Source organism: Rhodnius prolixus, unplaced genomic scaffold, assembly GCF_049639745.1.
Source record: "Rhodnius prolixus isolate KJV_2025 unplaced genomic scaffold, Rpr scaffold_5, whole genome shotgun sequence".
Classification (NCBI taxonomy): domain Eukaryota; kingdom Metazoa; phylum Arthropoda; class Insecta; order Hemiptera; family Reduviidae; genus Rhodnius; species Rhodnius prolixus.
The window spans coordinates 23,684,464-23,708,642 of NW_027411624.1; the positions used below are offsets into that span (position 1 = coordinate 23,684,464).

Below are 24,179 nucleotides of genomic sequence, written 5' to 3' on the forward strand. Positions count from 1 at the left end.
TACAGTTGTTCTTGAAGTTGGGTACAATGTTTTATCTTTAAAATTAAGGAACTCCACCCGACTCGGTAAAAAAAAAGAAGTTCTGTGAACAGAACTTAAATCAGTTTTGTTCAATACGTAGGATTTGATTATTTTTAATAAGGAAAAATAAAAATAAAGATTCAAAATAGATAAAAAAAAACCGCAATGAAATAAAACAATTATAAAACTTGGTTTTAATCTGATTGTGGAATGTCTTGTCACAGATAAATGAACTATTTATTTAAAAGTAGTATTTATTATTGAGAAATAATTTAACCCTTGACAACTGAAGAAATAATACTCGTAGCTGAATATCTGATTATACTGAAGGTTAACAAAAATTACAATATTCCTTCAACACATACTCGGTTGAAAAATAAATAAAAATGCACAGTTACAATGAAGAAACATATGTGTGCGAAGCATTTTACTGTATAAAAAAAATATAATAATTAATATGAATCAAAAACAATAGTAAGGTTTAACGATTTACACAATCTTATTGCTAGGAATCTAATCATAAAAATTAAAAACCAGACAAAAAATTCAAACGAATCAGAACTCCGGCTTTATTACTGAAAAATCATAATAATAATAAACCTTTGGAAAAAACGAAATGTTTAAAATTCATTGCAATATATTTAAACGGAAAATGTTTTACAAAACAACAGTGAGGACTTTTTCTTATATACACACACTGTAAACTTATAAAGTAACAGATCTTTTCACAATGCTAGTCAAAGACATAAAGACATATAAAGTATATGTACATATACATACATATTAGTGTGTGTAATTTTTAAACACTAAATAAAAAACATTAGTCAGTTAATACAAGGATATCACAGAAGCAAAATGGATTCCGAAATTTAAAAAGAAGTTATTCACAAAAAAAATTGGGACGAACTAAAATTTAAAAATCAATAGTTTTTCTCCGTAAAAAATACATAACTAAGATGAATCACGTAATATAAATATTCCTTCATCGATCAATGACTGATACGCCAATACATCGTCATAAAATAGCTCTACCACATTAATTAAAGATCGTGCCTGAAAAAATGAGCACAATAAAATGAAATATAACTAACAAAATAAAACATAATTAAGGAAAAAAAAATTACTCTACGTGGTAGTATTTAATCATCCCATGTCACAAACTAATGATTTTGTATTATCGGCGAAACATTACAATATCAAGACATAGATTTCATAGTAATAAAAATTAAGACGAAATGCTTAGGGCTTCATAAAAAGAAATATAAAGGTAAAGCATCTTATTTATTTTAAAGGGCGTCATAAGACTTCTGCCTGTTGAAGGTACTTTACTTTCCAAATGACTGTCGTTAAAGATTGAAAGAGTTTAATCGATGTGAAATGAATAAAATAAAGCGGGTAATTCTCCTAAACTACATTGTGGAAAACTAAATATATATATTTCAGGCGGGCTTCAAGTACAACTACCAAATTAGGTGTCGTGGTCGGAGGCGATTAGCAAACATACTTTACTACAAAGTTCTTATATTAAACATTAAATAAAATCCAAGGCCTAAGACCGGGAATCGAACCCACTTAGCCAACAATACACATTAGCTTTGTAGGTCTCGCCTCTAATCTCTCGGCTACCGTGGCGCCTTAAATATTTATGGCTATTTTAGAAGAATTAAAAAAACTATTTTGGAATTTTAAATACAAAATTCAATGTTGTTGGAGTGATCTTTCCCCAAAATATTTAAAAAATTATTACCCACCTTAATTTTGGCTCTTAAATTCCCTTGTGATAAACAAGTAGATAATTTATTCATAATATCTTTTTTAGAAATATCTAAACTGTTGTTCACTTCTATACCAAACAAACTGCACAGAATTGATTGTGCTTGCGGCTTAATCCATTCATTTGCTAGGACATGGACCCTTCATAAAACAAAAACGTATACATATCAAAATTTTGTAAAGTATTATGAAAACTAAATAGGCAACAATAAAATTTAGTAGATAACTAACTGTTTAGAAGGAAGTGCTTCTACATTTCCATAATCAATATATTGAATTAATAAATTCTCATTTTGTAATTCATCGAGTACGAAAGCTCTATACCATTTGTTGTCAGCTGAAAACTGAGCGCAACACATTTTATCTGAAAAAAGAAATATAAATATATATATCCTTTACATATATAATTTTTTTTTTATTTCTGTTAGTTTGAATCCATTCACTGGACCGGCATCAGGACTTCGTAGGAACTCCTTTTTAATTTAATTTAGCTCTTTCTAAGGAGTTCCTTCTTTTTACAATTTAAAAAACCTACATAATAGGTTTGATCAGCTGATCAACATGTTTGCAAGATAGAAGGGAGGGATACTGTTTACCACTGAAATTCTTAGAAGCAAGGTTTTCTGGAATATAGTGGACATGTTCATTGAAAACATGTGTGAAGCAGAAGTAGGCTGTGGACTCATTGAAGGCGCCAGCAAGCTATAGAGAAATTGGGGTTTGCTTGAATGGAAGCTGAAATCCAAAAGGAAAAGCATTCTTCCAAAAAAAACATTTCGGGAACAATGATGGCGTTATTAAATCTGAGAGATATGAAAATTGACAATCACTTTTAGTGTAGTAAAAATAACTCTTGTTTCATTATAAGTTCGAAGTCAATATGAACTTAATTAACCCATTTTTATGAAATAAAAAATTATCTAAGTTACTTCTAAAAAGCAAGCGATAATTTTTACTTCATTTAAACAAAATAAAAAATAAAACAAGCGAGAGACTGTACGTACCAAGAGAGTTTTAAATAATTCTATTAAATGTTTTGGTGCACTCAAGAAAAAAAATAATTTAATTCGGTTAATTTGAAATGCGATTTTATGGCCTAGGTTCTTGTCTATTTGGAATTTTGTAAAAAGAGAAAACCCTCCGAACATTTTTTTTTAAACGTGGCATTATATCTGCCACATGGAACTTCTTTTATTTTAATAATTATTTCAGATAAAATGAACAGTAAAAACAATCTGTGCGTCCAGAAGTTAATTACGAGATTTCTTAAACTAATACTGTGTACTTACATTTAAATGGTTTTTTTAAAAGAGGTTGCGTTGCAGCTTCTCTTTGCATTATTTCAGACATCTCATTAAATTTGTTTCTACTTTTTAGAAACTCATCATTATCGGTATCTGTAATATTGATGACAACTTCTGTTTCTGATAATACAGCGCTTATTTCTATAGGCAGAACTTCAATATTTTCACTTATCTCTAATTGTTCATATTTACATAGAAGTTTCTATAAAATAAAGTTAAGTAATTATCCACTGCAAGTTTATTGAATCATAAGAGAAAATCTCAACCGATGCCTGCTTACCAAGTCCTCATGGCTAGAAACTAGCCAAGACCAATGCAAAATTCTTTTACTAAATTTATCGTCGTACTCGTCGTCTTCATCATCATATTCAGCATCGTCAATTTTAGAATCTACGCTGGATGAATCACCGTCAGTTTTTGCATCTGAACCGTGCTCCTCATCATCATCATCCTTTTTTTCACTGTCCTCATCTTCTTCATTCTATAATTTACAACATATTTATTATGATTTAATATTATGGGTGTAATCACAAATTCATATAAATAATTTTAACTCCTCATTTGAAATTCTTAAATTTCGTTCGAGCATTTTATACACCAATGCAAAAACAAAGAGAATATAAAACAGGACCAAATATAAGTGAGATCCCACTTTTTCTTATATCTATAATATAAAATTGATTTTGGAATTTCTGAGATTTTTTTTTAAGTTGATAACTGATTACAAAAGGCAATAAAAAACATTCTGAAAATGTAATAAAAGGAATTAGTAGAACATTGTTCATCATATTTGGTGACTGATTCATTAATCCAAAAATAGGAAAGGAGATAACTCCAATTGATTAATGTAAGTGCATAATAACAATTTGATTCGTCAAACGCCTCTTGAAGGATTTATTTGATTACACCTTCACTCTTTGAAAACGAGCGATAAGATGACCATAAATACACTGTGTAGTGAAATTTACAGATTCCCAGTACATTAATCCAAAAAAGATAATTTTGTTTGATACGTTGCTTTAAAGGGTATTTTTGAGTCAAAATGCATGGCAGGGAGAAGTGTGAGGTTAGATGTGAGTTTGCAAAAGATTAAGCCCATAAAACTCTAGATGCCCCATTTATCGGGATTTAATCTTTGTTTTGGGAGATCCCACTATTTGAAACTTCTTTCTACTAATAATCCTGTGGGAAGGGACATTCAGGTAAGAATTTATTCACTTTTTTTTATTGATTGTCCCAGTATTTGGGAAATTGGAATTAAGTAATTCTGGCCATTCGTAATTGCCAACAGAAAATATTTGTGTCACTCTCATCACAAGAATGGAAGAGAATGATGATTCCATAACTGTAAAAGTAACTGTTCCTCAATACACGAACAAGTTTAATTTTGCAAAAAATTACTTCTTCATCTTCCATAGATCCATCTTCATTTTCAACTTCTGCCCTTTCTTTTGCATCTAATCTTTGTAAATATTGCACAAGAGGTTCATTAGCATATCTTGCCCATCTGTTTTCCACCCAAACTGCCACTGCATCTTTTCCAGTAGCCATTATTAGCCTTTTAACCTGTAAAATATTTTCACCTTTAAGTAAAAAAAAAAATATCATTAAAATTAGGACATATGACAGTGTATCGAGCAACTAAAATGAAGAGACTGAAATATTGAGACATCAATACTAAAATTAGTAAATGCAACTAGAAAACTTCTAAGCTAAATTTTTCGCTAAATTCGTTTGGAACCTCTGTAGATCTGCGACTGAGAGAGTAGCTTCCCCTATCGGCATTTAATAATACCGAAAATCTATTAAATACAAATGCTAGTCAAGAGTACAATAATTGAAGCATCTGAATGAATGTCTCTCAAAGAATATTATTTTTACTATAACATTTTTGCATTCTGACTCCTTTATTGTAACTGGTTGTAAAGCAATACCCTGAACTCAAGGCAGTAAACCTTCTCAGCTCAATTTTTCTTTTGTAAAAAAGCAAATAAATTAAACGTCTTAATAAAAAGTGCAAATAAAGGAAATTAAAAACTATGGTGAAAGGAAAATATTGATTTGATTAGGCTTGTTTATTAATCCAATGATAATTAGAGAGTTACGGAATGAAATGGTCAGATAATGCAGTAGAAGCAGAAATGAATGATGTACGTCCGAATAAAAGATGTCTTTAAAAACAAGCGAGTCACAAAAAAAACCTGGAGTGAATATTCACAATTTTTCTCTAAAAACATGTCCAAATTTTATAAAATTACAATTTTTTTTTTTGTTTAAATTAGATTTTTTCTAAATTTAAATTGGCTTCAACTCATTCACTAAATTAATGGAATGAAGGAAACGTTTCGCATTTACAATTAACGCACCTTAAAATCAATTTTAATGAAACGAAATTCAAACAAATTTAGGTTCAAAACGATAGGTATCTGATTAGCCAAGCGTTGGGGGATAGCCAATAAATAACCATCACATCTCCTTCCCTCTATAACACCAAAAATAATTCATCCTTACCCATAATGTTTATAAAGTCATCATGAAAAGAAATAAAGAATGAAGATAGAGTCAAAGTGTTCTATTTTTTTTTTTTTTTTCCAGGATAATAAATTACCTATTTTAAAAGATTGTGGCCCACTTTTCAGTAAGTAATGGTTCACCAGTATTGGAATTCTGCTCTACCAACATGCAGCTGCAATAAACTAAAAATCCACTAGTAATTTCAAAGATTTTGAAAACTTTATTTTTATCCTGGATGATTATGAGGCTACAGATTGCCATAAAAAACAAAATAATAGTATTTTTGATTAACTGAATTACTTACGCCGTAACTGCTACTATCAGCTATAACTTCCAATTCAACGCGGCAATTTTTTGTAGACACAAAAGAATGAATGTTATCTAAATCTTCTCGTTTCCATTTACCGTCTGCGTGAATCTGTAATAGATATAAGTATTTCACTGAATTTGTGGTTGGATCCGCTATGCTAGACAATATCAAAGATTTTGTAATCCTTCTGACAATTACATACGAGAGTATATATGTACATATATATTAGTGGCTGTGAAAATATTTTATTTAATACGTACCGGTGCGATAGTATGAAGTTTAAAACAAGTTGCTTGCATAGGTATAGACGTCATTGAAGGTTTTTTTCTGAGGGTACCTGCTGCGCAGGGATCCACATTACCATAATCGACAAACTGAACAAGAACTTGATCATCGTTCAACACCTAAAACAAGTTCTAAAATTATTAATAAGAATTTTATTTCAAAATCAAATGAAAGGAAAAAGAAGACATAAAAAATTGAAAAAAGAAAGTTTATATCTTTTCCAAGCCTAACAATTCCTTCTCCAAAGAACTGTTCTAAAATGAATGAATGTTCCAAAACAACATGTTTCAAATAAAAATTGCAGATATAAATGTATGAGTCTGTAAAAGAAATGAAGAAAATCTTACGAACAGTTTTCGATAAAATTTAAAATAATTAAAGAAAATAGATCTTATTAAAATGGTTAATAGTTGCATTGAGGAGCACGGTAGCCGAGCGGTTAGAGGCGATACCTGCGAAGCTAATATGAATTGTGGTACTGGGTCTTAGGCCTTGGATTTTATTTAATGGTTAATAAAAGAAATTTACAGTAAAGTATGTTTGCTAGTCGCCTCCGTCCACGACACCTAATTGGTAGTTGGACGTTAAGCCCCGCCTGAAAAAATAGGCGATTACTTTACTTATAAATTTCTTATATTAACAGATAAAAAAAAGTTCAAGGCCTAGACCAGAGTTATTTATCAAAGAATTATCTAAATCCTTTGAAATTTTATTGAACAAAATAATTTAAGCTGCTCTAGACGCACCTTTTTAACTAGTCCTCGATACCATCTTTTATCAATAAAATATTGTGCAGCACAAATATCACCAGGTGTCCATTGTAGATCGTATGGTGTTGGCAAAGTGTTATCAAATTTACTAGTTAAATCTTCACTAATTTGTGGTAAAGTTAATGTACCTATGGAATTACGTAGCAGAAGTTTATAAAAATTTAGGTGAAATTTGTTGAATAATATTTAGTTTTAAAAATACCAACTTTTCATAAAATCTTGTATATAAATATTACAATCATCGTCTATAAATGTAGGTGTGCCGATAAATTCTAATGCAACGACTGGCTCTGGTGGTAACCATTTAACTGCTACGTCGTGAATATCTATTTGGGTTGATTCGCTTATCTGAATAAATAACAAGAAATCAATAAAAATAAAAAAGTAAGGTAATAAAATAAAATAAAAAAAATTAAATGGATTTAGATAATTTTACAATTACACGGTAGATAGCAAAGATCAAAGACCTTCGTTTGGAAAATCTGAAAGTCATAAGGGTTACCTACCTCCAATTTATCAGCTGATTTAAAAGACGATGAAAGTATTTCTTGCAATATTTTGGCTTCCGATAAAACTAGATCATTCTTTTCTGCTGCTTCTTCTGCAATAATGTTGCCGTCAACGTCCCACTTCGTACTATATTTTAATAATTATTATAATACTAATAAATCATAAGTATAATTAATCAGTATAATTTCATAAGTATAATTTCAGTTAAACTAAGTGCTTAAAGGCAGCACCGCTTATATTCTAAAGGTAATGTTATCGCAACCATGTATCTGAAGAAGCCAAAATTAAGTCCAAATGGACCCTGACTTAGGTCAGGTGATTTTCTTCCGCAAGGAATTTCAGCAAGATATTGAATCATTGCCGTTCAAAACGAGATATGTAATTACACTGAACTACGAAAAAAATAAAGTTTCAGAGATTTCCCATTCCGATCAAGCGGTTTTCTGCCAAATTAGTATTGGCAAGTTATTTCTTTGTGTAGCCTTTCTTTGTAGCCTTTTTGAGAACGTAAATAAAGTATAATAAAAGATAAAGTTAAGACAAAAAGTGAACTTCCACGCTTCCGTTACTCACGATACTGGTTAACTTCAAAAATTATAGAAGTTAATCAAAATTATAGGGTTGCCCTTCTAGCGAATACTAGATTCCAACGCGTAGATCACGGGTTAGAATACAGCAGCTGGCCCTTAGATTTTTTTCAACTTAGGAGCTTCTACAGCTCATTGTCCGATGATGGACAGTGTTGTCTGTAACGAAAGAACTTTGTACGGTGGCCGGCAGTGCACTGAAAAAAGCTCCGGGCACCAATAACATCAGAAACAAAAAAAGTATTATGACGAATAAAATCAACGATATAACCCAGCCTAGAAATAGGATGTATGATACACTAATTTCGAAGTTGAAGTTTCTTGCTAAGTTCTGTAATTGGCTAAATTTGAGAACAATGTACAAACCACGGAGGCTTTTATCACAAATTTGCCCTTCTAAACTGAACTCATCTAATAATTAGTTAATAGTTATTGATAAATAATATAACAAAACTTACATATTATCCGACTTGGCAAGGCCCATCATTCTAAGATAATGATTAAAACTAGTCCACGTATCTCTAGCAGCTTCTAACGGCCCAGCTGGAATTTCAGATCTTTTGAAAAGCTCCACTGGTAAAGAATTATCTTTCATTTCACTCTGTGTCTACAATAAAATAAAATAAATAAAAATAATATAAAAAAACCTTCACAGCATAAGTATTTGTTTTGTTTCAGAGAACAAAACATTACTTATGCGAGAGGCTCTTATCCAATTTTGCAAACAACTACTATAAATTTAAAAATAAATACAAATAAAGGGTAATGAATGAATGTAAAACCAAAATAAAGAAAAATAACCCTACTCCATTCATTCCGTGGTAACCATTGGGTTTCAGATATAAATTTAATTATAATATTTGGAGAAACTAGTATATTACATAATAAATATTAATTTGCAATAACCCACAGTGACCATTCTAACTTTAAAAACTGCTCTAACTACACCCTATCAAGTGCTATAGAAAAGTGACAAGTTTGCGGAAGATTTCACTTTAAAAATGAGGAGTTACTACATTTACAGAGCTCTTTGATTTTCCTTTAAAATATTACAATCAAAAGATGTCTTTAAAACTTAAATGCAAATTGTAACAAAATGGTTTCCCCATTGCAAAATAATAAAAGTATGTCATAGCCTAATTGGCTAGGACACTTACGGTGAAGGGCAATTAACGTAAAGATAATTAACGTCAAGATAATCAACATAAAACTAACCATTTTAGTAATGTATAAATTGCCTGCATTGTTCTTTACAAATTCTTCAAATTCAGTGATAGATGTCTTTGACCACTTATCAAGTGACGGCACCAATCCACCTAAATGACATTTTGAAACACCATCTCGCTGAGCTAAAAACTGTTCATCAAGCATCCTCAATTTGGAACTGTCAACAACTTCTGTTAAGCCTTCATCTGGTACAAATATCTAAAGAAAACATTTGATCTATTTCAACATTGCAGGAGCCTTCAACATCCCAAATAATAATCGAAGAAGATAAGTATGGCATCTGACACGAGAATCGAACTAGCTGAAATTTTTAACTAGACTTGTGAGAACTGCTCGTGGAAGTGTTTGCTTAGAATCGCTTAAGGATTGCACATGGTACAATTGAACAACATGTACTTATTGCATTTACTTAATCCAAAAAAACTACATAATAAAAGCAAAATATTTTAGCTAGACCATGAAGTCTAACAGAAATAGCTAGAGTAAATAGTTGCCTTGTTTATTCTAATTTAATAGAGGAATCTAATAAAGAGAACTTCCGTTGTACACAACATCTGTTTGCAATGCTCAGTGGATTGATAGAAAGCTAACACTTCCACCGCCAAAGCATCCTCACTAGCGCAATCTGCATGATCAAGAATGCCCATGAAAAGGATTCGTTGTTTATTATATACAAACATTTAATTTAGTATGTAGGGCAACCTTTCATCAATTGTAGTAAAAGTTTATATTAAATCTTCACTAGTTATCAGGCTATAAACGACAGTTTCGTCTTCAGATCGGTTCTTAAGCTGGGGTCGAAATTAGTTGTTTTTATATTTTTATAAAGTTTGGAATTAATTTATACTTCGTATTTTAACATCAGTAAAGCTTTGAATGAACTTGAACTTTTGTTTCGCGAATTTTTTTTGGAAAAATTAGTTGAAAACTACTATCTAAAGAAGTTTATCCAAAAAAAAGTTCAATACAATCGTTACTCTAAAACTTATTCATAAAAATTTTCTCATATAAAATAATAACAAGGAACTTAAAAATGAAGGTAAGTTTGTTAAAAACTTGTTCAAAAAAATATAAGGACTTTTTGAGTTATGATAATATAGTGTATACTTAGTTCTACAATATTCTCACACTAACTACAGCAAACATGTCCACACATTCCTTCCTGTGGGGAGTTTGAAATGAAACTAAATTTCTTTAAAACAAATAAAACTGACATTCCAACATACTCTTATTTGTTTTTCATCGGGAAGGACTTCTTCAATAATCGCACGATACCATTTATCAATTTTAACAGCACATCGGCTATCTACAATCCATTTTTCAGGTATTAACGGAGATTCAGAATTTTCATAGATTTCTTGTAACTTAATTTCCATTCTGAAAACAAAAATCTTTATCTATGTTTTGAATTTTAAGATAGTACAAATTGTTAACGACTTAAGCAAATGTACTTACGCTTTGATGTCATTTTCGACATAACACAAGCTAATAAAAAATAAGCCAGGATCAACAATTCTTTTTATGTCCACTTGAATTTTAAGACACCCATTAGGCGATCTAATAAAATATTTATTGTTCATATCAGTTTGAAGCATTGGTGGCTTACGATTTACCGAAGTTTTGATTTGTTTATCAACAGAAACATCGCATTGAAATGTCTGAAATTAACAAAAGAAAACATGGAACTGGAATTAATTGAAAATTTAAATTGAATATAGGCATTTTGTTTATGTTTGAGTAATAAAGCACACCCACAATACTTATAACAAAAAAAAAATTAAGTTGCCCTCTCTTAACTTCTTTTATTACAATATTTCCATTTAACAAAAAAGGATAGGCCTTTATCAAAGTAGCCATTTCCTTCCTTCTAGATCCCTTACACTACCTAGCAAGCATCCCAAATCATAGCAACACATTTGATTCTCACTAATACTAAGTATTAGTATTAGTAATACTTCGGTAAAATGACCTTACCACAACTCTGGAATTATATGAATTTTCGAGGAAAATCGTTTCAATCTGATATGTAATTTTAAATACATCAGCTGGAGTGAAAAATCTTGAACTAAAAGAACCTTCAGCAAATTTGCACTTCTGGACAATTTTTTTCCTTTAAACTCTTACGGCGTCAGAATTAATCCTAGTGCGTTTTATAAGAAATTAGAAGAAAACCGAAGTACTATTTTCTTCAAAGTGAAATAACACTTTTGGGTGAGGGTGGTTAATTTGTCCTCTAAATCCCATTTTAGCATAATGTATGGTCATAAGGTCTTGTCACCTACAAATCTTTAATAAGAATTAAATATGTAACCAAAATTCCAAATTTACGGAATAGATTTCTAGCTTTGGCAATGTTTTCTAAAATTGAAACTTTTTAAAGTGAAGATGTATTCCTAAGCAGAATCCAACTTGACTTCCTAACTCTTAGATTTTCTCTTCCTAGAAGCTTTTAAGCTATAACCACCCTCTCTACTTGGGGTGTAACGAGAGATCACTGTCGAGAGGCAAGCAGCACCCTGTAAAAGACTCCGGGCGCAAATGACAACAGATGTAGTCTTACATTAAAGATAACAGACAAAAAACTACTAACCAAAGTACAAATTATACGTTAAATGAAAATTCAATTTAAAGCTCAAACTGTGTAAGAAAAATCGTAAGAGTGCCCACAATTTGGGGTACATATTTACTACTAATCTTATTTTCTAATCTATGCTTCTTATCTAATCTATTTTCTAATCTATCTACTGCTGTAATTTCGCATTTTAAACTATAAACTTACATTTTCATTCTTGGGTATTTCATATAATTTCGGGAATTCCACAACCGTTGAGCTGAAATAATAATAACGAATTAAGTGACAATATATAATCGTTTAATTCTGGAAGCAACAAACTAAAATAAGGTTAAAGCTTTTTACGACCAACTTACAAAACGTAGGTTTTGGTTCTAGAAATCCAGGTTTGACCAACTAAATCTGTAAATTGGTGCTTTTGATGCCCAATTAAAAGTGAAAAATTGCGGACTAATAATAGTTAATTGTTTTTTAAAATTAGTTACACTAGTTATAGTTTGGGATATAAGCTGAAGAATCATGGATAAAAGTAAGTAAACTAATCGCCTATTTTTTCAGGCGTGGCTTAACGTCCAACTACCAATTAGGTGTCGTGGACGGAGGCGACTAGCAAACATACTTTACTGTAAATCTCTTTTATTAACTAACCATTAAATAAAATCCAAGGCCTAAGACCGGGAATCGAACCCAGTACCACAATGCATATTAGCATCTAACCGCTCGGCTACCGTGGCGTCGAATTACGGATAAAAAAAAATTAAATTAAAAAAATAAACAATCATAAAGATCCACTCTTTAATTCAAAGAGAAGATCTTTAGATTCAAGGTTAAAAAACTTTGTAATTATAAATTAAATGGAATCTGTCTGGAATGTTGCATTTGAAAAATCTATCTTGCCTCCATAAGTTAGTAATTTTATGTGGCTCCTAGAAAGACTTAACAAATGTAGGTAAAATGGTACTGTTTGCCCTAGTAAAATGTGAAATTATCTAAAAGAAAAATAGACATTCAGTCGTACTGAATACAGTTGCGAAAGCTTACTCAACATGTAATCGGAGAGAATTTTGCTAAAAAATCAATCGTTAATGGCGGATGAACAGCTTTCTGATTGGTGCAAGAAAGCAATTGAAAAAAAAAATCGTGAACAATGAACAATGAAGAGGTAATTAAAACTCTCCAGTGGGACAGTTGAATAAGGGTTGATCGTCAAAAACTGCACGATGCAATAGCAGGCCAAAAGATCGATATATCGTATATCAGTCACTAAACGTGGCATGGAACATTAATAAAAATGTTTTAAAGGGCAAATAAAATAACTGATTTTTATTGAAAAATATTCATCCTTTCCACTATGAATGAATTTCTTTGCAAAATTTTGCCAATAATTTTTTACCTAGTTCCCACACTGATAGCCAGTTGATTTCTGACTAATAATGCATTGATGCAGATATCGGCTTCAGGCGTAGCTTTATAAAGTACAACACTGATCGCATCTTCTCGGACTGAATCGACCATTGCTGTCAATGGGACGTTCAACGTTTCTTCGTGGAGAATCTGAACTGCTTTTTCATTCCACTGTTCATTACCGAGTGGTTCAACATCAGCAAGTCGACAACGCTGGGCCTAAAAAGTTAAAGAAAATTTAATACATAACATTCTAATCTAATAAATAATAACTTAAATATTTTTAATGATTATCATAAAATTTCATATTATTTTTGTTTACCTGAGGTGGTAATTTGTAAAATCTTGAAAATAAAACTTTAATATGTTTCCAGCTTAATATTTCACTAATTCCAAAATCAATATAAAATATTGTAACCATTTTTACACTTGGTATTGCGATTACTTCAGCTCTGTACCATTTTTTATCACCAGAATGTCTAGCTGCTACGTATATTCCTAATAAATAGAATAAAATAAATTTCAGAGGCAAGTACGGTTGGTAAGCAAATATTCTTGCAATTAAATCACAATGCATTAAGTGCTGACTAGCAGTAACAATCACTTTTTTTTTCTTTCTTTCTTTTTTGCAGAAAAAAGTTACACAAAGATAAAACACTGCCCCTTACATTAAGTAAGACTAATCTCGTTAACTAAAATGAATAAGAACATACCTGGTTTAGGATTGAACATTGGAAATGTATTTTGATTTTTACCACTGTAAATGTTTTGCATTTCCGCTTTTAGATCTGCCAGTCTTCTGAAGGTATTAGATCCCTAAAAGAATTATTTAAACAAAGTTCATTTAATTAAATTAATCACAAAATTAAAAAGCTTGGATATTACTGAAGAAACTAATGACATCATTTAGTATGAAGCAATGCCCAACCACCTAGCGATTAGATTATTTCAAATAAATTTAATTGGGATATTATAAAGAGTTAATCCTTAGGAATGCAGCTTTCTGTAATTCTTGCGTGGGGAAGAAGTTCCATCTCTCCTACCGCCTACACCGTAATTTTGAGTTCTAGGTGATAATAATAGTTCTAGTTTCACCCGTTCGAACATGTTTGACTATTTCAGCTTTTCCTCCACTTCCAGGTATTTCCTTTCCTTCTCAGTTCTTGAAAAGCACATGTTTTACACGACTAAGTAATGATTATACTAGCTTTCTTCGCTTCTTTATTAATTATGAGCATACATGATTTATTGCGGTCAACAATAATGGGGGCCTATTGCTCCTTCTAACATCACCAATCTGGACGGAGAGTACAAATAGGTAGTAACTCATTCATAATTCGCAGCTTCTGCTGCAAATGAAAGCAGGAAACAATTAGGTTGATGGTCCATATTAGCAGTGCCTATGTATGTCTTCTGTGCCCGCCAATGTCTCACATCCTTCATTCAACCAACAAATCCTGCTGTTCTGTTACTTCCTGCACCTCCCGTTTTAGGAAATAGAATGAAAGTTTTATAATTTCTTAATTTCAAATTAAAGTAATACTACCATACGTAGCGTTCAAATAAATGCAATACTTATTTAATTTAAATGCCCATTTTATGGATTTCGTGGAGAATCAAAAAGTTATTTTAGTTAAAAATGTGAACTATTATTGAAATAATTGTTACGGTGAATTAAATTCCTCTCCTCCAAAAAACTGTGAAATACATATAATTTTAAAATCTGTATAAACAAGTAATACTGAACACAGGAGAATAAAATACAAATTGAGCCAAACTGAAATCAAACGAAATAATGACCAAGCATTCAGTATAGTCAGAATAGTTTGAAAATAAAATAATAGAAGTCGCAAGACCTTGCTTTCATCCTTTATTTAGATGTTACCCACTGTAAATAGCTTATCTTAACAGAACTATATTTTTTAACAATTTTGTTAAAAAAATATTAGAAGCCCTCGGAATTTTTTGTTTTAGGAGCCTCTTATGGTCCTGATAGTTTCAGTATGAGCAATTATTTTGTCTATTTATTAATATAATTAATTGGTTTTTCGATGTTACTTTATTATTATTAAATTAGACACATGCCTTTTGTCTTTAGTCCTGTGGACAAATGATATTGTTCTGAAGTAATGCATGCAAGAAACTAAAAATTTCAATAACTTACTTGTTTCGCAATAATATAAAAATGGTCAGGATCTATAATATGCCCCATTTTCGCTTCTAATATTGATCCTTTTTTTATAACTGGTTTAGGTGGCATTGTTTTCACATTTCGATTTTTAAATGTTGAAGTCTAAAAACAAATTTGAGAAAAATTCGATAAATTTTAGTGTATAAAAATTGAATTATTTGTGATATGAACTCAATATAATTTAGATCAAACAACTTACTGGAAAATCTTGGCTAATATTGCTGGATACGGCCAAATTAAGAAACTTTAAAGTATCAGCAACATTGCAACTGTATGAATCCGATTGTCTCATCATGTCTACTTCATAAAAATGAACGGTCCTTTCAAGTACGGAAATCCACATTGGATCTGAGCTGTTGAAATGATAATTTAACTATATTATTTATAGAAATCTTATGTGTTTTATATTATAATACTTTTTGGTGTAGTGGTTAAATGTACGGGTTAATAAGTAGGAGATCTCGAATTAGTCAAGCTATAATCATGTTATCTAATTCGCTATTTGGACGGGCATTAAGCCCTCTGAAGGAGAATAGACAAAAACTTCACTATATTGCATTAATGCAAATTCTAATCACAAACGTAAAACAAAATTGCATGATTTGTCACCAAAAACGATTGGCCAAAAGTGGTAGTCACATAGAAAAGTAAGAAAAACGTCACTTTACAAATTTTTGACGTTTTGGATTAACAAAATGGAACAAGATGCCACTTCTAGTTAAAGAGGAAAATTCCTTAGGAATCATTTAACTCTAGAAAATAGGATCCAAAAATAAAATTGAGAAAAACTCAGTCTTGCATATAATCACGAGATAATTTCGATTAAAATTGCTTATCTGCTTTTGATATTTTATCTTTATTGCTTCCAACCATTAACAACCCCTATTAGTATTTTTATTTATTTTTAATCAAAGGCGCATCATTTAAGGTTATTGGCACCAGGTGCTTTTTTTCAATACCTTGCCGGCCTCCAATATTAGCACAAATACAAGAAATTTTCACAGATTTTCGGTAAGATTCTGAAAAGGATCTAACAATTTTGGAATAAAATTTAGTATCTTATGTAAAATAGTTAAATAGAAGTACTGAAATTACTCACCAGTTGGTAATCTGTGTCATTACCGCGATAGCTTGCGAGTCCCAGATCTCTCCTTTAATGGGGTAGCAGTTGGCTAATTTGCATCTCAGTGCCAAAGGTGGTGTATTTTTCACAATCAAAGGTACTGCCCTTAATCTGAATAAAAAATAAATAGTGAATTGTGAGACCTTAAATTATGTTGAGAAGGTAATCGATAATTTCTTCATTACATTTCTACGTTTCAGATACTAATGGAGCCCTTCGTCAGGTGCTTTTCTAGAGGTCAAAAAATTAGTGAGTTATGAGATGTTTCAAAAATTAAGGATTAAACCAACAAAAATAGAAATAAGATTCAGATTAAAAAACTTCATGCTCCAAATTTAGAATGATCAGGTGCAAGATCTGAGTAAGGGTAAAAATAATAAGAGTAAAATCGATATAAATACGTGAGAAAACTAATATCTGACAGATCGATACAAACAAATAGGTAGTAAACTGATGTTTCACGCTTGAGAATGATCTTGTGCACATAAACAATTCAAAGGGTTTTGCTGACTTTTTCTTAAATCGTGTAACATAAATCAAAGTCAAAAATTGCTTTTGCTTAGGTTTTTTCATTAATTTAAAAAGTGAAGTAATGCAAATAACTGAGAAGAAAAAAAACATATTCTAACAATTTTTGAGAAACCATGCGAGTTTGCATGTGAAAAACACGATGATTTCTTACGTGCTACTTAAATTCACTCATATATTTTCGTTCAATTCATTCATCAAAAGACTTTCTTTGATGCATTTTTTTCTTTGTATGGAATTCCAGCCACAAGAGGAAATAAAAATACCGAAGTACGAGAGGTTTTCTTCCATAATATATCGTTCATTAATTCATAAAAAAAGAAACAAACCTATCTTTGACCATAACTTCAGTGTTACCAAAGTCAATAAAATGTACAGTGACTTCTTTATCATTATTTACTTCCATAATTCTTACTCGATACCAATAATTATCTTGTTCTACAAATACCATAAATATGGTCCCTACAAAAAAAAATAAATAAATAATTAAAAGAAAAGTTATTCTGAAGTTTACACTCAACATACATTTTTTTTTAAAAAATCCAGTGAAAAATTACCTTTGACAATAGTATGTAATGGAGCACGACATTTTTGTCTATTTAAAGAATATCTTCTCAACTGTGACTGTAAATCCGAAGTCTTCCTTGTTATACCCAATCGGTGAACATAAAAATCTGTCGGTGAAATTAAATGACTGATCGTTACTTGTACTGTACAGCCTGTAAATAAAAACAATAAAAACTATAAATACCAACGAGTACCAACCATATATACCAATTGAATTCTTCTTAATTTGATTACAAATAAGAAACAAAGGACCAAAAATTATATACCAGGTACAAGTTCATCAATTTGCAGCGAACTAGGTATGTCGGTCGTTGAACTGGACACTGAAGCTGCGCCAGAACTGTCACTAGTGCATTTACTTATAAAAGACGATGCATTTGAATTTTTTTTCATCACCAATTTATCAACGAATTCTTCATCTGAAACACGAGGGCCAAAACGAAGAAAAAATTAAGATAAAAATTTTCTAATGAAAAATTTGTTCAATGTAAACAAATTTTTTTCTCATAACTGTTGATAACCCCTTAAGAGGAGTGATCGAATCCTTAGAACTATTTTCAACCAAAACAGTTATACCTGCTAAACTTCTCTGATATTTCACTAAGATATATTAAGTGACCCGTCTCTTTTGTTAACAGTTTCGTAAACTTAATACTAGATATTTTCTCCATATAAACATTTAAGAACAGGCAACTAATTGGGATTTGTTTTAAGCTAATCTTAACAAGAAAAAAATAAACTTAAAGGATTCCTTTAAAACTACAAAAATCAGATGGTAATTTAACCAACTAATTGGCACTCCACAACACGTCAAATAGTACTAACCCTTAATCTGCCTCTACATTCAAAAGAACTGATAACATGAAACATCATTCAAGAACTAATCATACTAACTGGTGAACTGACAAAAGAAATACGAAACTAGTAAAAGGCTTAGACGCAATTTCTTACAACTGATGGTACTTTCCTATGGACAACAGCTAAGAAAATGTTCAAAAATCCATTCACATGTACAGGAGATTTCTGGATCGAATAATTGCCTCAATTTATTGCCGAAAATTTTGTCTTCAGACTTCACTCCTCACGGCGACGTACAAGACTACTACACCTAGGGTTGCCAACTGCTCTTTTTTGGAAATGACAGTCCTTTTTTAACACCTGGTAGTCATTGTCCTTTCTTAAATTAGGAAAGGACGCCTTCTGTCCTTTTTCCAGACATTGTTCATACAAATCTAATTTATTTTAGATTTAAGTTCTGACTTCCGAGACTTCTTCTTTTGGCGTGTTGTTTTTCTGTTCTAACTGAACTGAAAAGGGTCAACAGGTTATTGATGTATCGATGAACAAAATGCAAAAAATGGTTCTGGATTTGATGATTCTGATTACTTATATTCTTATGGTAGGTGAATTCCTTTCATAATGCCGACGCTGTTTTGAGGTCTACTTTTTTTTGCAATTAATCACAGATTTCTGCATCAATTTTTACAAATAACCCCTATACATTGTATACCTTTCGAAAAGTGATTATTGTATATAGATGTTTTTCATGAATAGAGCAAGTTTTTAACATTTATAACATTTTTGAGAAAAATGAAGTCAAAGTTTTTGGAAAAAATGAGAAACTTGCTATTGCTATAAAAATGGAGCCGAATCGTGCCATAGTTTATATAGAATTTATTGTTGCAAATGATGCCCAGAATCGCCTCCCGAAGTAACGGTAGTCTTAATGCTGAACATCCTGTGTATTCCCTGGCCTCAAAATCCTGTCGACGGCCCTGTATGTACCTTATTTTGTTTAGGGTGTCCTTTTTTGGAACTTTATAGAGTTGGCAACCCTAACTACGCCTGAAAATAAAAACAAAACAAGTTGATGTTCCTCTACAAGTTAATTCCTAAAAATACATGGACATATTAACCGTCTTCTCCTATCTCAGATAAAGAGTTCAGTACTATGATCTGATTACTATTAACAGCCTACGACAACTTAACAGAAAAACAATCTATCTATTTTAATTGATTGCTATCCTATAAAAATCCTGTTTCGTAGCAATTCACTTTAATTTACATTCTGTAACCTTCCATTTTTCCAACCCGCTCCTGAAGTTTGAACATCTAAGTTCAAAACGTCTGAATATTTAAGAAAAGTACTTGATTACAGCCAACCACTGGCCTTTTTTAAACGTTTTTCCATTTCTGTTTTATTCTATATACTTATAGTTATTACTGTAACTGAGTGCCTTATTTTTCCAAGGTATCAATCAATACCTAGAAGTGTAAAAAAATATACACTCTTTGCCAATTAAATAACTACTAAAAGAGTATTATTTACTTTCTTGACTAAGAGCTATAGCATTCTCTACATCGGCAGATGTAATTTCCTCAATTCTATCCGGTTCATAGTTAGATGGTAGATCATCTTTTTTGACCAATTTATATTCTGTTTTTTCTTTTACATTTAATACACAATGCGTTTCAATTGCTTCAAATATATTTTTATCAGCAGAAAATCTGAAAATAACAATAATATAATTATTATACACATAATTATTTAATTAAAAGAATAAAATATTAAACGAAAAATAACATTGTAAATATAGAACTATAACACAAAATATTTCATTACTAACGTAATATGGTCGTCCACAAAATCTCTTAAAATGAAACATGGTATATCACATTTCGTTTTTAATGCTGTTATCATATTTTGGTAATTTACAGTACCCATTTTGTCTTCAATCAGTAGAGGTTTTATTATGTGTAAAGTATTTTCTAACTCCTGTAATCAAAACAAATTATAATAAATAAATGATAAGTCAATAATTTTAAGAATGAAGCAAAATTTGTCGAATCAATATATCTGGTGTAACATAATATTAGATTGGAAGAACAGTAAACCTGAACAGTTGGGATTAGAAATTATTACTTAAATAAAGTGAAGGTAAACAAATTTCGATTAGCTGTTTTACTTCCTATGCACTATTTATTTATAACTGTTATAGCCAATGGTATAGAAGGGGAGTTGCACATTTAGTTATAAAGCATTGGATTGGCAAATTAAATAAGATAAATTAAAATACATTTATTTCACTTTAGGTTTGAGTACAAAATTAAAATACGATTCTTAATTAAGTGCTGCCGATTAAAAATAAAACTAATTCATAAAAATATAAGACTCTACTACAGCAATTAGTTTTTAGTCCATTTTTAAATTATTGATGTTAATTTCTAATTTTTGTAAGTATGTACTTTTCTTCTGTATTTGTGTATATATTAGGTTCTCCTTCACTGTGTAGAGTATAACAATAACTCAGAAAGTTTTCTTAACTCTCTTTAAGACTTTAAAAATATTTATAATCTTGGAAAATTTTAAAATAGAAATTCAATTTTAATGAAAGCTGAAAGTTTCGCAAAAGTAAGAGAAAACAGATTTGTGTTTAAGAAAAATTAAAACCATCTGCCATTTTTTATTAAGGATCAGATGGGGCTTAGTGTGACGTACATAGTTGGAGGCGTGGCTAATCAAACAGTTCTTCTTTTTGATTAGCTCATCCAATCTGCCTATTTTTCACACTTTCATAAACTTCACTGTGATTGGCCAATACTTTATTGCCAATAATTTCTATGAAAAATACACTTAATTTTTTTTTTACTAATTTTTCCCCCGTAGGTATTTGATAAAGTATCAAATTATGTAATAAAACATTTCCTTAGAAAAACACCAAAAATAAAAGAATTTTCCAATTTTAATAACTTATTTCAATGTTACAATTGTAAAGAAAAGGGAAAAGATCAGAATACCGGTTATTTCGTGAGTAGTAAGTAAAAGAGTATTGTAGATCATTTTCGCCTTTGATTCCGCCATTTTGTATGTTTAGTTGCATGTGGATATTAATTAAGTATTAACAAAAATTAGTTATAAAACATTCACTTCCTTAAACAATTCACAAAATTTCAATGCAATGAAGCAGACATGCTAGGCTAAACAGATTTCTTAGATTTAAACCTTGATGAGTAATGAAAGTGCTTCGATCATAAATTAAATTTTTCTGCCTAAGGAAAGTTTCTGTTGTAGCAAAACGACTGGGCAATTCTGTTGAGTAATTCTTTGTAATGACTTCTTCCCCTAAATTCATTTCTTCCAAATTTACTTTTCTAAAATGATGTGAGACTGCAGGGGCGGAGACAGAAATGTTTTTTTTATAAATTGATAAAAAAAAATAGGTATCTATCAAAATGGTGAAGAGATATTTCACTTGTACTTGAAGAATCCTGTCCCTTACGAGGACAGGTACGATACATCCCCTCGTATATCTTATATTTTATTAACATTTATTAATAAAGTCATATACTTACTTCCATATGAGAATGTAATGTTACAGCGATTTCATTTAATGAATCTGAACTTAGTGCCGCTCGAATCTGATTGGTAATTTTGTTCTGTAGTAATGTAATTGAACCATGTAGACGTAGAAAATGATCATTAACTTCAGTTTCTATTGGCGTGGAATCTCTGTGCTTACTATTACTTAAAAGCTGTTTGGTTTTCTGAAACAAAAAGATAAACATTATAAATGTTGTCTAAACAATTATCAACAATCAAATAAAAGGACAAGTCAAATTACATGTTTAGATAAATTAAGGTGCTACTATGTTTTTTAATGATGAAACACTAAATTAAGTTATATTTAATAAACAAATTATAAGCACGATCTTCACAAATAAAATAATACAGGGGGTTTTCAATAAACCTTAATGTTATTATCTTGTGTTCTACGTTTCTATTAAAAGGAAACCAGCAATTGCTGTAAGGTATTTTTTTTAAAACCATTCCGAACTACATATAATTCTTTCATAAAAGTCGTAAGCCTAAAGTCTATAGATTTTTCTAATCTTATCAAGAAATGTTTTCCTGATCAAGTTAATGAAATAATTACATACTTTAAGGATATAGTAATTTTGCATGTCCCGAACAAGGTTCAACAACGTTCAACCTCCGAGATGGCTAACACTTCCAGAATAGTATTACTCTATTGTAGTCACTAAGGTAAAGGCCATTATGTCTGAGCGATTAGACTCCAAAAGATGCAAGTGGAACTAGGTTCGATTCTGGAATCGATTTACGCATTTGGCCTTCGATACTGTTACTATTAATTCAAGGTGTGTTTTTGGTTTTATATTCTATGTCGCTCTGCCTGTCACATTTGATGAATAGGTGGTACTCAAAAAAAATTTTTTGTATCCAGTAAACTGTTAGGGAATTTCCAATTTGTCCCCAGTTAGCATCCAAAGTAAATAAGAATTAATTTTTTTTATTATTATTATTTTTTTAAATCATTTATTTAGTTACAATAAACGCATTTTGCTTTATAAACAACAATGATAACAATAAATAACATACACATATCAGAGTGGAGAAGTTACCCAGCGGTAACACTCCAATAACATTCTACTGACTCTCTTCATCAGAGAGGAGATCGCGGGACCACTGACTTTTTAAGACGTCTGGAAGTGTTGACTGGAAATGTTCTGGAAGATAGATGTTGTACAAGTGGATTGAGATGTGTTTGAATGTTAAGATGGAAATTTCTGTAACGTGTTTTTGCAACTTGTGTGACGAAAGGAATATTCAAGTCTGTGTGAATGGTTTGATTGGTGACGTAGAAAGGAGCGTTTACTATAGAGCGAAGAATTTTAGATTGCAAGGCCTGGGATCCTTTGCAGATTTGAGCGTTTGGTTGAACCCCACAGTTCGATGCCATAAGCCTAGACTGGCTTTAATATACTTACATATATAAGTCTTCTAGTCTTTTGTTGTCCAGAGTGAGTTTTGATCTGTTGTCGAGTAGTCTTTTCAGTTGTCGGAAGCGTCTGTTGAGTTCTGTTCTCTTAAGTCGAGTATGAGGGTTCCATGTAAGTCAAATAAGAAAATTACAATATATATTCTTGGGTTTTAGAACTTAGATTTGGCTTCTTATCTCGTCTAAACAATAAATTCCATCTGCATTAATTTAAAACCAGTACCCATGAAGTCTAAATTGTTAAATCAGAAAAAGTGAACAAATCTGTTCAATAAAGAGACAAACAGTTATCCTTATTTTATATCCTATGCAAATTTAGTTTTAAGGAAGAGTTTATTTTACTTGTTTTAAGTAATTTACGAATATGTAAAAATAGAATGTTAAAATCCTTGATGTAAAACCTCTTCCAACAACAAAACCAACTTTTTTTAAAAAAAGAAATCATTAAATACATCCCACAAAGTTTTGAATAAGTTAGTAAGAAGATATGACTCACAGATTTTTAAACCATGTGTACTTGAAAAGACAAGAATAGAAATAGTAAAACATGAGAATGGTGCATCATCATTCTCATAACAAGTAAATAAACAAAAAAGAGATTATTTATTGTTTGGTACAAAATTAGAGCTGGTTAGCTGGCCTCTAGTAAATGTAACTAAAACAAACACAAAGATATAATAACCGGAATCTAACAA

The 24,179-nt window shown here is 30.7% G+C and overlaps 1 protein-coding gene across 1 annotated transcript in view; it reads right to left on the reverse strand.

Annotated features, from left to right (window-relative positions):
- Positions 1–257: 257 nt before the first annotated feature.
- qin (tudor domain-containing protein qin) overlaps positions 258–24,179 on the reverse strand; it is a 224,230-nt gene continuing 200,308 nt past the window's right edge. The window contains exons 7-34 of the mRNA XM_074135426.1: positions 22,040–22,231; positions 20,314–20,462; positions 20,016–20,194; positions 17,953–18,105; positions 17,677–17,838; positions 17,449–17,581; positions 16,568–16,702; positions 15,668–15,821; positions 15,442–15,570; positions 13,991–14,093; positions 13,600–13,775; positions 13,267–13,496; positions 12,081–12,132; positions 10,757–10,959; positions 10,528–10,678; positions 9,290–9,499; positions 8,533–8,681; positions 7,484–7,613; positions 7,184–7,325; positions 6,954–7,105; positions 6,183–6,326; positions 5,917–6,030; positions 4,500–4,664; positions 3,379–3,579; positions 3,084–3,300; positions 2,026–2,158; positions 1,773–1,935; positions 258–1,074 (exon numbers count right to left, since the gene is read on the reverse strand). Coding sequence (XP_073991527.1) covers positions 973–1,074; positions 1,773–1,935; positions 2,026–2,158; positions 3,084–3,300; positions 3,379–3,579; positions 4,500–4,664; positions 5,917–6,030; positions 6,183–6,326; positions 6,954–7,105; positions 7,184–7,325; positions 7,484–7,613; positions 8,533–8,681; positions 9,290–9,499; positions 10,528–10,678; positions 10,757–10,959; positions 12,081–12,132; positions 13,267–13,496; positions 13,600–13,775; positions 13,991–14,093; positions 15,442–15,570; positions 15,668–15,821; positions 16,568–16,702; positions 17,449–17,581; positions 17,677–17,838; positions 17,953–18,105; positions 20,016–20,194; positions 20,314–20,462; positions 22,040–22,231 — 4,323 coding nt within the window. The 3' untranslated portion in view covers positions 258–972. The remainder of the gene's footprint in view (positions 1,075–1,772; positions 1,936–2,025; positions 2,159–3,083; positions 3,301–3,378; positions 3,580–4,499; positions 4,665–5,916; positions 6,031–6,182; positions 6,327–6,953; positions 7,106–7,183; positions 7,326–7,483; positions 7,614–8,532; positions 8,682–9,289; positions 9,500–10,527; positions 10,679–10,756; positions 10,960–12,080; positions 12,133–13,266; positions 13,497–13,599; positions 13,776–13,990; positions 14,094–15,441; positions 15,571–15,667; positions 15,822–16,567; positions 16,703–17,448; positions 17,582–17,676; positions 17,839–17,952; positions 18,106–20,015; positions 20,195–20,313; positions 20,463–22,039; positions 22,232–24,179) is intronic.